This window comes from Vigna unguiculata, chromosome 9 (genome assembly GCF_004118075.2).
Source record: "Vigna unguiculata cultivar IT97K-499-35 chromosome 9, ASM411807v1, whole genome shotgun sequence".
Lineage (NCBI taxonomy): Eukaryota > Viridiplantae > Streptophyta > Magnoliopsida > Fabales > Fabaceae > Vigna > Vigna unguiculata.
In genome coordinates, this window is record NC_040287.1 from 559,450 (window position 1) to 573,263 (window position 13,814).

The following is a 13,814-nucleotide window of genomic DNA, read 5'->3' on the forward strand; positions in this document are numbered from 1 at the left end:
AAACAATATAATCCAGCGTGTGCTTCATCAACTAAAAGACAAGAGAATAATTGTGCATGCGTAGGGAAGTGAAAAAGTAGAACATTTTTAACTCTTATCAATTATTTCATGACGGTTAAGTTATCAAATCGTTGTGATTTTTATGTTCCACGACAATTTTAGGTCAAACCATCATGATTTTTTAAGCTTCACAACGGTTTCTAAGAAATCTATCATAATTTTTCAAAATTTTTATTTTGTTGTATATTACGAACATGCCATCACGTTTTGGTTTCACTATGTTAGCACGATAAACATCGTAAATCAACTTTGTTGAAAAAACTTTTTACACTAGTACAAAGTGTTTACCTAGTTCTCAAAATATTTATTATAAAGATAATAGTTAAAAAATTTAAAATCAAAACATCAATATATATAATTTGGTAAAAAAATGAACCATCTAAATATTTAAATATTATTGAATAAATACCATAATAATTAAAAATATCAATATATAATTAAAACTAGTAAATAACTCTATTAAAAAAATTACAAAAAAATCGTAGAAAAAATAAATAAAGTATCGTGGGTTACATATATAATTCTATGTTGTTACTCAACTTATTTACATTTTTTAACAACATCTTTATATCTATTTTTTGAATAAAAATAGAATAAATTTGTGTCTTTTATAACGAAAAATTGTGGCAATATAATTGATTCAAACCATTTGAATAAGTTGGTTTGGTTCGGTTCTTGAAAAAAGAAAAAAAAATCATACATTTAAGGTAAATCATATTTTTATAGAGGCCTAAATATCTTTTTGTCCTCATTTCTTTTTTTACCGAATGTTTAAAATGGTCATCATTTTCGCAATTCGTGTTTTATTTGATCATTTTCTCTTACGCTGTTTAAATCATTAACGAAGCATTGTTCAATTTATTACCACAACTATACAATACACGTAATACACCCTAATACCAAATCCTAAATCGTGCCAAATATACAATGCTCCGTTAATGATTTACACGTTACAAAAAATGATCAAATAAAACACAAATTGTAAAAAATAAGTATCATTTTAAACATTAGATAAAAATTAGGACCATTTTAAACATTATGTCAAGATGAGGACCATCCGCAACAAACTGCGAAAGGTAAAAATTAAGCCTTTTATAAAAGATATTTTTAGCTCCAAAAGAAAAATAAAAATAAAAATTATGGTTAGTGAAGTTGGAAGTTGGAAGTTGAAAGACACATTAATTAGTGAAGACAAAAACAATCAGAGAAGAAAGTGGGTTATCCCTCTGCACTCCCAATTTTCCTCACTTCCTTTCTCTCTCACACTCACAGAGAAGCACTTATTTTCAGGATTTCTGATTTCCTTCAAAATGCAATCATCCATTTCTCTCTCTTCTTCTTACGCTTCCACCGTTTCGGGACAACGTCACGCTTTTTCTCTCTCCGATGGCAGCCTCATCCCTTCGACTATCCGCTTCTGTGGTCTCCGCCGCCAGGCATTCACTTCCAGTTCCCTCAATCACCACTGCCGACGGCGCCGGCAGCACTCCGCCGCAGTGACCGCCGCACTTTCGAACAACGGTACTGGTCCCACATTGTTCGACTACGACTTGCTCATAATCGGCGCCGGCGTCGGTGGACACGGCGCCGCGCTTCACGCCGTTGAGAAGGTACGCTCAGCGCTTCTGCTTCCAACATTTGGATCACTGAAAACCTTACTCTAGAGCGCGCGCTCTGTGGAGTTGGATAGTTCAGCTGAATTTTGTAATGAATTAGAGGAGTTAGTTTAATTGAAGCTGAAATAAAAGTTTCGTTCACTCTTTTTATGTTTTGATTACAGTTTTGTGCTAACTTTAAAGTTTTACTTTGTTACTCAAAGTGTATCTGTTTCCCTCAGTTTATTTTTTAACTTGTTTATACGTGAGAAATGTTGCACCAAATAAGTATTTGGCGCGTAACCTAGATTAACAGCAAACAGCGAAGCTTTAAAACTTAGAGGACTGAGCTGAAAAAAAGAAGAAGATGAGAGACAAAATGTATTTTAGCCGTTAATTAATGAGTATATTGCGTATTGGTAAAGTATTATGTTATTTGAAGAAGTTATGAAGCGAGGAAGTGGTTTTGCAGGGCCTGAAAACGGCCATTGTTGAGGGAGATGTGGTTGGAGGGACGTGTGTGAATAGGGGCTGTGTTCCTTCTAAGGCACTTTTGGCTGTGAGTGGTCGTATGCGAGAGCTGCGGGATGATCATCACTTGAAGTCGCTGGGTTTGCAGGTAAAAGTATTGTGTTGGAATTGAATTGTGTTTAGAATTTTAGAATATAGTGTGCATTGCGGCAGAGAGATTGGTTGTATTATGATTAATTTGCTATTTTAGGTTTCTGGTGCTGGGTATGACAGACAAGCAGTTGCTGACCATGCTAATAATCTCGCTTCGAAAATCCGTGGCAATTTGACCAACTCTTTGAAAGCTCTTGGAGTGGATATTCTCACTGGTTTTGGAACCATTTTGGTAAATGACATGTGCTCGGTGGTGTGAAAGATAAATAATATTGTGATTGCCTTTGGAAATTGAATTATTTGGGGCAAGGCTTGACTTTTGACCATAAAAATGCAAAATGGCAATTTTAAAATATTTGTCTGCTGCCTTGTCTGTGATTCCATGCAGGGTCCTCAAAAGGTGAAAGTTGGCTCTTCCAACAAAGTGGTAACTGCAAAAGACATCATCATTGCTACTGGGTCAGTTCCTTTTGTTCCGAAGGGCATTGAAGTTGATGGTACGCCGTACACTACATGTTTTATCTTTTCTCTTCATGACGTTATTGCTTTATGCTAGCATCTCTAGTTTTACTTAGGGAAAGGATTTGATTATAGGCATATCTTCCTGCTACCTGAAACTAGGATGTACAATATCATCTATGAGATAAGAATCATATCAGGCCACTAGTGGCATAACAAGTAGAGTGCTATCAGTTATAAAAGCAGTTAGCACCCAATGGAAAAAAGAAGCGATCAATTTGGCATTAGAGAGATGTTTTGATGGATAAGATATTAGACAGTAGTAAAATGTGTATAAGGAGAGGGAGATCTATATTCACTTATATTTTTAGACTGTTCGTCATGTTTACTGTTTTTTTTTTCTGTCGTAACTTTTATTTAGTTTCAAGTGAAACCTCACCAAGTATATACATTCAGGGAAGACTGTGATTACCAGTGACCATGCACTCAAACTGGAGACTGTTCCAGATTGGGTAGCAATTGTAGGAAGTGGCTATATCGGCCTTGAATTCAGTGATGTTTATACAGCTCTTGGAAGTGAGGTATTACTTCTCCAGTCTTCTTTTTTCTCCTTTCACCGTTGTAATTTTTTCATTAGAAGAACATGCGATAGTTTGCCCTTTTTTCAGGATGTTTGAATGCTTTTTATATTATTTCATTGTTCGTAATAGATAGAAACCTAATTAGTGCATGAGTGATATAGTTGCTAATAGTAATAATAATATACTGCAGGTTACTTTTATTGAAGCTTTAGACCAGCTCATGCCAGGATTTGATCCTGAAATTAGCAAGTTGGCTCAAAGGGTTCTCATAAATCCCCGGAATATTGACTATCATACTGGAGTTTTTGCATCAAAGGTAATCACATCTGGTGATTTCTAATATATTATTTTCTTGGGTAGCTCTGAACTGTCAGTCATCATCTCCTCTACATAGATCACTCCTGCAAGAAATGGAAAACCTGTCACGATTGAGCTCATTGATGCAAAGACCAAGGAACAAAAGGACACTTTAGAGGTACCCTAATGTTTTTCCTTAATGCTTTTAATTAATCAGTTAATTCTTATCTTTTCTCCCACACAAACACTAATTAGTAAAGGCTGATTGGAGAACATGTGACCAATGAACACACTCTTATCTTTTGTCGTATTCATAGTATAGTAGGACACTCTTAATGCAGCATGCTCTCACGCTATGAGAGACCTTGTAATAACCAAGATCACATTTTCAATATCCAAGTGGTTAATATACTCAACTTCAATAAATCATAACTGTACAGCAGTAAATGTGCATGTGGCTGAGAGTAACTGGAACAGAAGTGGTTAATAATCAAGGATTTCACCTTCAAGCTTTTTGAAATTTAATTTGTCTGTGTTTAGCTTTAGTGGCTGGTGGCTTCTGTATCCCCATTGAATTTTGTAATTCAAGCTCAAATTCTTCGACATTTGAAGTGTTAAGGATGGGATTTGCAAGTGCCGTACCAAGGCAGCTTTCTGGAAATTCTCAATTGTAAATGACATTTCCAATTTTTTGCAATCCATCCATCTATGTGTCTTCCCATCCATATGTGCATACATGCATGCACACCCACCCACCCACCCATGCCTTTACATTCATGTTTAATTACTGACTTCTTAAAAGCTGATGCTTCTGATTTGCTTTAGGTGGATGCTGCGCTAATAGCAACTGGAAGGGCTCCTTTCACACAAGGTCTTGGATTGGAGAATGTATGCCTTTCTAACTGAAATGCCTTTATGTTAAAATCTTTTCCTCAAAGGAAGTGATTGGGTATTTGGATATTCTTCTTTACTTCTTCCTGCAGATTGATGTTGTAACACAGCGTGGTTTTGTTCCTGTGGATGAGCGCATGCGAGTACTTGATGCAAATGGAAACCTGGTTTGTTTCAAAAGTTTCATGTACGCATTATTTTTTCTTGGTCTGACACATTTTTACTGATTTAGGGTATGATGGAATGATAGGTTCCTCATTTGTATTGTATTGGTGATGCAAATGGCAAGATGATGCTTGCTCATGCTGCCAGTGCGCAAGGAATTTCAGGTAAGAAACAAGTAATTTTGCTTGTAATATTTGAGTCATTTGCTTCCTTTACATAATAAAAGGTTGTTGAATAGTGGTTGAACAAGTCACTGGAAGAGATCATGTGCTCAATCATTTAAGCATACCAGCTGCTTGTTTTACTCACCCTGAAATCAGCATGGTTGGATTAACCGAGGTATATAATATTTTCTTTTTGTTTATGTTGCGGCTTCCACCTGCTCCTTTTTTCATTCTTTCATATGCATGGCTATCTGTCCTCTCCTCTGTTATTCTGCTCTGTTACTCCCTTTCCCCTTCTATTATTTTACATCCAAAATTTCTTCTTGTTGACCTTCACTCAGATGAACTCATTAATTATGCTTAAACCCATTATATGCAGCCTCAAGCAAGGGAGAAAGGAGAAAAGGAAGGTTTTGAAGTAAGCGTTGCCAAAACAAGTTTTAAAGCTAACACAAAGGCCTTAGCTGAAAATGAAGGGGAGGGTCTTGCAAAGGTTATATTTCTGTTTCTTTTTCCTTCATTCTCTTATTCTACAAAAGCTTATTTGGGTTGGATTGTAAAGGAAATGATGTTAAAACATCTAAATTTTTAAATTCTGGTTAGTGCAATGATTTTTAATTGTGATTATAATAGGGATATTTTTGGAAAATTATTGATCCCCTTGCTAAAAATTGATTTTGTTTTCTCGATATTGTAACCATTTTACAAGCTTGAATAAAGTGAGAATGGATTTTGTCAAACTACCCAAATATGATTGTGGACTCTCCCAAATAAAAACAAACTGTGGGTCTTAGCGCACTTGATTTTTAAGATTGGGATGCTGTTACTGGGACTGACGGATTTTATCCTCACATCCCCTACCCCGCCAGATCCTAATAAAGGTCTCTTGGTCACCAAAAATAATCTGAAGAAATTGGACCTAGCAGTTAGAGGCTGACTATGAGTTATCTACAAAAGATTATTACTTTGGTGATATCAATGCTATTTGGTTTAGAGCAGGAGTCCTGGCTTGGTTCTTTATCAGCTTCTTTGTTTACTTTTTTACGCTGTTTTCCTGCAGTTGATATACAGGCCTGACACTGGAGAGATACTAGGAGTTCATATTTTCGGGTTGCACGCAGCTGATCTCATCCACGAGGCATCCAATGCAATAGCATTAGGAACATGTATTCAGGTAAATTTTCCCTTCCAAAGCTATGAAATGTGAGAGCCTGGGATTTGGTTCTTAATGATCGCCTCTGCTACACTGACAAATAAATAAGGTTCTTCATGCCGTAAGGATCTTTTTATCCTTTATGCCTGTCTGTATGGTAACTCCCACATCAATGCAGGATATAAAACTTGCCGTTCATGCTCATCCGACTTTGTCTGAGGTGCTTGATGAGCTGTTTAAATCAGCAAAGGTGAGTTAATCCACAATTTACTCCCAGACTTGCACGTTCATACACACAAATAGTTAGTTACGCCTGGTGCTTTAGTACGTGCTCTCCTCTTCAATTACTAAAATCAGGTTAAAGCACAAGCTTCTGCACCAGTAAAGGAAGCAGTTGCAGTTTAATCTACCCTGAGTATCCGCTTTACGAGAGTTTCATGTTCATGTACAATGGAGTTTCAATGCATTTCACGTCTTCTGGCGGAATACTTCAACTCATTCAGAATCCAATAAAAGAAGGAAACCGATAAAAGGAGGCTCAGAATGGATGAGTGCCGCATATATTATTTTGTTGGCATATTGTTAGTGTCCGACAAAGATTATATTCCTTTCTCACTTCAAATACTCGTTTTCTCCAAGTTGCAGCCTAGATGCCGTCATGTTCAGTGTGTAGCAGTTGCCTATTTTTCATGTTCCCGTGCCTTTGCGAGTAACCTATTTTTCAGTGTTTCAGTTTTGAGGCGAACATAAACTGTCAATTTTTCTTGTATGCTCGATCGTGTTATGAAGTGACTATATAACGCAGTCCCCATAAAGCAATTTTGGCCTACATTTAGAATTTTCTGCCTCCATTCTTTAATTGGTATCGATCTTTGCCGGACATATGATATGCCAAGAAGATGGCGAAGCACAGTGATGAAGTTATTATTATCATGATTTAAATCTTTATGAATCATCTAAAATATTGTTGTCCACATGTTCGTGTCTGATTATAAATTATCATATATTTTAAATACTATCATTTTTAAATATATCCTTAACACCAATTAAAATTAATGTTAATGCTGGTCTGCTGTTCAAATGAGGAGGTTAGAAGACACATTTGTCGAGTCGTCAACTTCATACATCAACCATTCTACAACAGTTGTAGCTCAAGCCACAAATAACATGCCATTGCTTTTCTAAATTTTTTTTCTCTAAATTTTTATAGAGAAGGTTCACCGAACAAACCTTATTCCTTCACACAACTCAAGTAGGGATGTAAAAAAACGATACCCACGATTACCTCCGAAATCCCTACTCGTGCTACTTGATGTGGGTTAAGGAAGGTTTGTTCAGTGAACCTTCTCTATAAAAAATTAGAGAAAAAAAATTAAGAAAATAATGAAATGAAAAATTTCTTTTGTTCAACCAACTCGGCATACAACTCAGTGGTTGTCTGTAAACCAACTTCACTTTATTCAACAATGGCTTTACTTCATAGCAACTACTGTAGTTGCGAAGGCATCAGGATGTGCTCCAATCCCCTCATCAATGGCATGCTATTGGTGGCTTGAGCTACAACTGTTGTAGAATGGTTGATGTATGAAGTTGACGACTATACATTCATTCATATATCACAATCACCAATACAATTACATTCTCAACCAGATGAATTTATACGCATCAGTCAGCGTAATCGTGAAAACGCTTCTTTAGGCTATGATGAGCATATCACAAATAGCGATTAAAAAAATTATGAAAGGACCTAGATATAATTTTGAAGCAATCGTTTTTCTCCATCAGAACCCTCTCCGAGCAATGACGAAAAGACACAAAAACCTCAACTAAAAGATTCAAATAATCCACGTTCAACACCAATTCAACAACTCACCTTGTTTCTCGGTTTATGCATTGTAAGGTGTAAAACTTCTTTTCAACTTGGGCCAAAATGGTTTCCAAACACACCCTATATAATCAGCCAGCCATGTCTCCTAAACCCTTTCGACCTTTTTCTCTTCCCAATTGAAACTATATCCAAAAGCATGGTGACATAGTGCTAAGCTAACCATTAAAAGCAAAAACAATCTACCTTCTCTTTCCAGAATTAAGACAACAAATATTCAATTCTCACCCACAGAAATGATTAAAAAGTTAACACTCATTCCATTTGATAAAAAGGAATGCAAGGGTCTTCTTCCACGGAAAGCAGAAAAACAAAATTATAAAAGAGTACTGCATTCTCTGAACAAAGTAATTATACTACTGAAAATTGATTTCAAACAAAGTTTACCGTTTAAAAGAAAAAAGAAAAAACAAAGCTTAAAAAACCCTAAAGGTTCCGTTAGAAAGTGCTGCCACTTTACTCTTCCTCGGAAGCAGTTTCCCCACTCTTCTTGTTGTGCTTCCTAGCGTACCTCTGATTCCTCAGAAACTTGGGGTCCATCTGCACCAATTGGTAGCAATACAAACGCATAAAAAAAAAACACAATTAAATAACCCAAAAAAAAAAATACACATCCGCATAATACAAGATAAATTTCAAAACCTAAAAATTTTAAAAAAAGAACAATTTACCCCTTTGGTGGAAGTGTGGCGATGCCTCTTGGGCTTCTTGATGCCATTTTTGTGGGCCTTGTAGGACTGGTTATGAGCTGTGTGATTCTTAGACTTCGCCATCTCTGCAATCAGAAAACGCAGAATGAGATATGAAAGGGGCAGAGAAAATTGCAAAATGCAGAATTAGAAGAACGTTGTGAGGGAAAATCGAATGAAAATACCAACAGAAGAGAAAGTGCTTGCACAGATGAGCCGGCTAGGGTTTTTCAACGATGGCTTTGTTGATTTATATACCGAGATGAAACCTTTTACCGTTTTTCTCATTAAATGACGATAATGCCCCGGCACAATCCACAAAAAGGTCGAAACATAATTATAAATGTGAAAATGTGTGATTTTATTTTAGAGTTATAACAACAGGGCAAAGATTAAAAAACTACTCTAAGTCCAATTACTTACAAATTAATTTTGATTTTATTAAATAAATATTTAATCTATTATAATTATAGAATATTTTTTATTACAACTATAAATACATTTTATTTTCTTTAGTGCATCTTTTCGTTTTAGAATAATACAATCCACAATTTTACTCTTTAGTGCTTATTCATAGGTTCGTATAGGTGTGGTTCAATTTGATGGTGGAATCACTTTATAGTTTTCTATTTTATAAGGTTGATTATTAGGTCTAATTATGTGAATGGCTACTTAAACAAGTTTAAATAAATAAAACTGAATAGTTTGAATTGTTTTTAAGATTAAATCAAAATTTGAATAATTGGGACTGATCAATCTATCTTGGGTAATTTCTAAACTTAATTCTTAGTTCAACCAAGTTAATATTTAGTTATTCGTTATTTTAAATTTGTTTTGGTTTTAATATTCAATTTATAATTATAAATCTTTGTTTAGTTTTACTCGTGATACTTATATAGTCTATTTAAAAAAAATATTGTAAAAAATATAAAAAACAATTATAAGTTTTAATTAAAAAATTACTTTCAAAATTTATATTTTAATTTACTAAACTGAAATGCGAAACATATCTGACCCTAATTCCTAAAAATCTTATACAAATTTAATTAAGAAATTAAAAAATAAGACAACTCCAATAAAAATTCAACAAGATATTAGTGAAAAAACTCATTTAACTTTGTCTCAATTTTTTAAAAATCGAAATCTATCAAAATGTGGTTACATCTTGTAATTATTGAGAATTTTTAGATTTTAGTTGTATTATAAAACGAAATATCTCAACTTCAATTGCATGAGAAGTTGTTTTCCTTAATTTTTAGAATTTGTGTCAAAAAGTTTTCATTAATTTTAAAAATGTCATTGGTATTTTTTTATTTAATTTTTTTACAAAGATCTAAACTTCAATTATCTTTAAAATTCAAGTTTAAATAGTTTAAACACATTTAAGCTTCAGTTTTAGGTATACCCAAAGTCTAAACATCTGTTCAGGGTTATTATTTCTTAATCTATACTAACACAAAGCATTTAGTTCCTACAGAAGTGGTTTTCCTCCTTCCTCTGCCACTCCTCCTTCCTTATTCTTTCTTTGTTCTTGAGCACTTCCAACCAACGTCGTCGAACCCGATTAGCCATTGTTGTTTAATGTTGAGTGAACAATGAATGACTTTTCTTTTTTTCTCCATTCAATTTATTTTCTTGCCTTTTTCATTGAGTTTATGTTTTTCATTGACACTTCACAACAACAAAGGTGACTGCACTTGAGTCTTAATTGAGATGTTTAGTTGTCCTAATTTTTATACTCATTTTTAAAAATAAAAGACTAAATTAATTCAAAATTTTTCGTTAAATAACAAAAATATATTTAATTATTTTTTTATTACAAATAATTAAGGTAATATAAATTAAAAAGTCAATAAAAAAATGACCTAATACATAAAAAAATGTTATTGGTACAACGTAGAGAGAGACTTTGAATGAAAAATCACAATTACTGACCTCCATTTATGGCTGCCAGCCACCACCTACCAACCAACCTTGGTCCTTCCTTCAATCTCTTGTGGGAAAATCAAACCAAAAAGGGTTAAAATTTTAAAAAAATAATATTAACAAGAAAAAAAAAACCAGTGCTGCATCAGTGTATTGCATTGCATTTCCACCACATGCGCAGACACGTGATCTAGGATCTCTCTCTCTCTCTCTCTCTCTCTCTCTCTCTCTCTGGGATCTGCTTCCGTCTCTTCTCAATTCCCATTCTTCATTTTCATTCCTCCGATCTGCGACTATTCTCTCTCACCCCAACACAACACACCACACATCATGTTCCTCTTCGACTGGTTCTATGGCATTCTCGCTTCCCTTGGTCTATGGCAGAAAGAAGCCAAGATTCTCTTCCTCGGTCTCGATAACGCCGGCAAGACCACTCTCCTTCACATGCTCAAAGACGAGGTTACCTTCCTCTCTTCTTTTCACCCTCTTCACAATTTTTTGTTTCTTCCCAATCGTTCAAAAATCATCTTTTTATAATTTCGATACTTGGTTGCAGAGATTAGTTCAGCATCAGCCGACCCAGCACCCCACTTCTGAGGAATTAAGCATTGGGAAGATCAAGTTTAAGGCTTTCGATTTGGGGGGTCATCAAGTTGCTCGCAGGGTCTGGAAAGACTATTATGCCAAGGTTATTTTTTTTTTTTAATTGCTTTAACCTCTTGATCTTTATGCTGGTCATCGATTTTTTATGTTTCTTTGGTGGTTATGAGCAATGGGTTGTGTGATTTTGGAGTTTCTGAAAGTGGGGTTTGTGTAATATGAGGCACTCCCAGTTGGATGGGATGGAACATGTAGCTGATGATAGGTTTTTGGGCTTTGTAATGGTTTATTGATTCCTTTTGTTTGCCTTTGTTTGCCCGATTGCTTTCCATGAGGTTGTGATGCAACCGACATGTTCATAACCTGGTTATTGTGTTTTTAGTTCCTTTAGGAACTTAACTTTGACTCTGTTTGGATAAACTTCTTCATGAACACGCTTATAGGAAAAGGAATTAAAGAAACATGAAATAAGTTTCTTTCATGCATAGGATAATAAAATCAGATTTTTGGCCATGTTCCTTCTTAATCATTTGTTGAGTTTACTAGCATTTCTACAATAATGTTTCTAATACATTGACTGGTTATGATTTCTTCACTGACCTTAAAAACCCAGCACCTACCTTTACTTCCATTCTGGCTTGTTCATTATGAAGTGCTAAATTTTCTGATGGGTGTTTTTGTTGATGAATTGTTGCTGTTTCCATAAAACTTTTACTCTGAACATTTATAGTTTGGGTTCTGGCTTGTGCAACTTTTTTTTCTGATTCTCTCTTCTGGTTAATAATTAGTATGACTCAACTGTCTGCTTGATTTTTCGCAAGTGCTCATGGATCCACCATAAATGCCTTCATAATCCCAGATGAGGCTCTTTGTATTTATCTGATTCATGGGAGGCAAAAATTAACTGTGGAAATTTCGCTGGTAGCACCTCTCAATCTTCTTGGAGGTGTTTACTAGTTGATTTCCTAACACATCCTGTTTTTCCCTCAAGAATGACAAAGAAATAACATGTACACAAGAGTGGAGAAACAATTAAAAGATGCCTAGGTTTGTGTACCAGGATGATTACCAGTCTTCCTAATAAATTGAATCATCCTTTTAAGCCTCAGAAGAAAATCACAATTGTAAATTGATGCATTCTTTCACTTTGAAACTAAAATATGAACTTCGTTTGGTCTATGTTGCTCATTATCTGGATTCATAACCTTTTCTATTCACCAATTCTGCTATATGTTTGATTCACCTTTCCACTATAGCTTCTTAAAGGCTGGTGGTGGTTTTTTTAGCATCAATAAGTTCTCCACCATAACTTGTTTTTTGGCATCAATGACTATGATGATGTTGTTGTTGTTGCATACTTGAGAATTCTGACATTGCTGTCTTTCCAGGTGGATGCTGTTGTATACCTGGTCGATGCCTACGACAAAGAGAGGTTTGCAGAATCTAAGAAGGAGCTTGATGCTTTGCTTTCAGATGAAGGTTTGGCAGGTGTTCCTTTTCTTGTGCTTGGCAACAAGATTGATATCCCTTATGCAGCATCGGAAGACGAGCTTCGGTATCATCTGGGCCTCACCAATTTCACCACTGGCAAAGGAAAGATCAACCTCACAGATTCCAATCTTCGACCCCTTGAAGTGTTCATGTGCAGCATTGTGCGCAAGATGGGGTATGGTGAAGGCTTTCAGTGGCTTTCCCAGTACATCAAGTAGAGTCTTTGTTCATTTGTATTTCCCCTTTTTTCTCTTCTCAACTAGCACTGTCTGCAGTTACATCAGAAGATCTTTTGACTTTGTTTCTGCTTTTGATGATTTTTGATTGGATTATTTGATACAACTGCAGTGATATTACATGATAAAATTTGTATCTTGAAAGAATTTTTTGGGGAATGTTCTCCTTTCAAATACTCGATTCTGTTGTAGGTTGGTATGACTTGGCAGGAACTATTAATAAATCTGGGAGAATCTTAGTGCCTTAATTTTCTTCCTTGTTACATATGAATGGTGGCTGAGTTTTCTCTTATTTCTATGGTTTTGATTTTACAAATAGGAATAGAGAAGTATTTTAACACATTGTCATTGTATTGTGACTATTTTTTTTTAAGGAAATCAAGGTTTTTCCAATGTCATCTTTTTCATTCATAAGGGTTTTTTATATTATGGATTTGATTATGCAAATGCAGAAGTATTAAGAAAAAGAAGATAAATAGAACGATAACTTTCATATACTTAATGTTTCTTGGTTAAAAAACTGTTAAAAGAATTTTTTTCACATAAATTCCAAAGGTGTAGAATTATTCATTGATTACCCTTGAAGACACCTTTTTCTGGCCAATGATTTTTTTTTCATACACATTTTTTGAATTTTACTACAGCACATTTATTTTTTGTCTTGTTGCATAATGAAGACATACACAACTTTCCAAAAGTAACTGATCATATTTTTGTTTCGTCACCATCCATTGTTTGAGTGTTTTGTTTTGTTTCTGAAATTATTATTATGACAACATTGTTTCCTAGTTCCATGTCAAACCCAATGACGCGTATCAGCCAATCAAAATGCAACGCTTGGCACTCTTCTTCAACACTTATTATTCTTTTTTATGTTAGAGATTGAGAAATAATTGAGAAGTTTTCTTACAAAATACATTTATATATTTTTCATTTATTATTTATTATGCTAAAAATTTGGGATTTAAATAAAATTACCTGATTCCTAAATAAGCAGG

At 34.7% G+C, this 13,814-nt stretch overlaps 3 protein-coding genes and 1 non-coding gene across 5 annotated transcripts; 3 read left to right on the top strand and 1 right to left on the bottom strand.

Annotated features, from left to right (window-relative positions):
- Positions 1-1,249: 1,249 nt before the first annotated feature.
- On the top strand, positions 1,250-6,827 carry LOC114195929 (dihydrolipoyl dehydrogenase 2, chloroplastic). Its single transcript, XM_028086376.1, has 15 exons — positions 1,250-1,670; positions 2,128-2,274; positions 2,377-2,511; positions 2,668-2,776; positions 3,195-3,319; positions 3,510-3,635; positions 3,714-3,794; positions 4,442-4,504; positions 4,600-4,674; positions 4,758-4,836; positions 4,911-5,011; positions 5,216-5,329; positions 5,897-6,010; positions 6,168-6,239; positions 6,347-6,827. Exons 1-15 carry the CDS (start codon positions 1,371-1,373, stop codon positions 6,392-6,394), a joined length of 1,689 nt encoding a protein of 562 aa, XP_027942177.1. The 5' UTR covers positions 1,250-1,370; the 3' UTR covers positions 6,395-6,827.
- A 1,248-nt stretch (positions 6,828-8,075) lies between these two features.
- LOC114162565 (60S ribosomal protein L29-1) lies at positions 8,076-8,867 on the bottom strand. 2 transcript variants are annotated; one of them, XM_028046494.1, is made up of 3 exons: positions 8,749-8,867; positions 8,546-8,649; positions 8,076-8,414 (listed from the first exon to the last, which is right to left on the bottom strand). In XM_028046494.1, exons 1-3 carry the CDS (start codon positions 8,849-8,851, stop codon positions 8,331-8,333), a joined length of 291 nt encoding a protein of 96 aa, XP_027902295.1. In that variant the 5' UTR covers positions 8,852-8,867; the 3' UTR covers positions 8,076-8,330. The 2 variants fall into 2 exon arrangements, with proteins under 2 accessions (XP_027902295.1, XP_027902296.1); XM_028046495.1 differs by having other exon boundaries at positions 8,112-8,414; positions 8,753-8,841.
- A 1,753-nt stretch (positions 8,868-10,620) lies between these two features.
- LOC114195906 (GTP-binding protein SAR1A) lies at positions 10,621-13,081 on the top strand. The gene is made up of 3 exons (XM_028086351.1): positions 10,621-10,948; positions 11,046-11,177; positions 12,478-13,081. Exons 1-3 carry the CDS (start codon positions 10,820-10,822, stop codon positions 12,796-12,798), a joined length of 582 nt encoding a protein of 193 aa, XP_027942152.1. The 5' UTR covers positions 10,621-10,819; the 3' UTR covers positions 12,799-13,081.
- Positions 11,942-12,063, top strand: LOC114164938. The gene has a single exon (XR_003599672.1). It is a non-coding gene; the product is annotated as a small nucleolar RNA snoR83 (small nucleolar RNA).
- Positions 13,082-13,814: the final 733 nt, after the last annotated feature.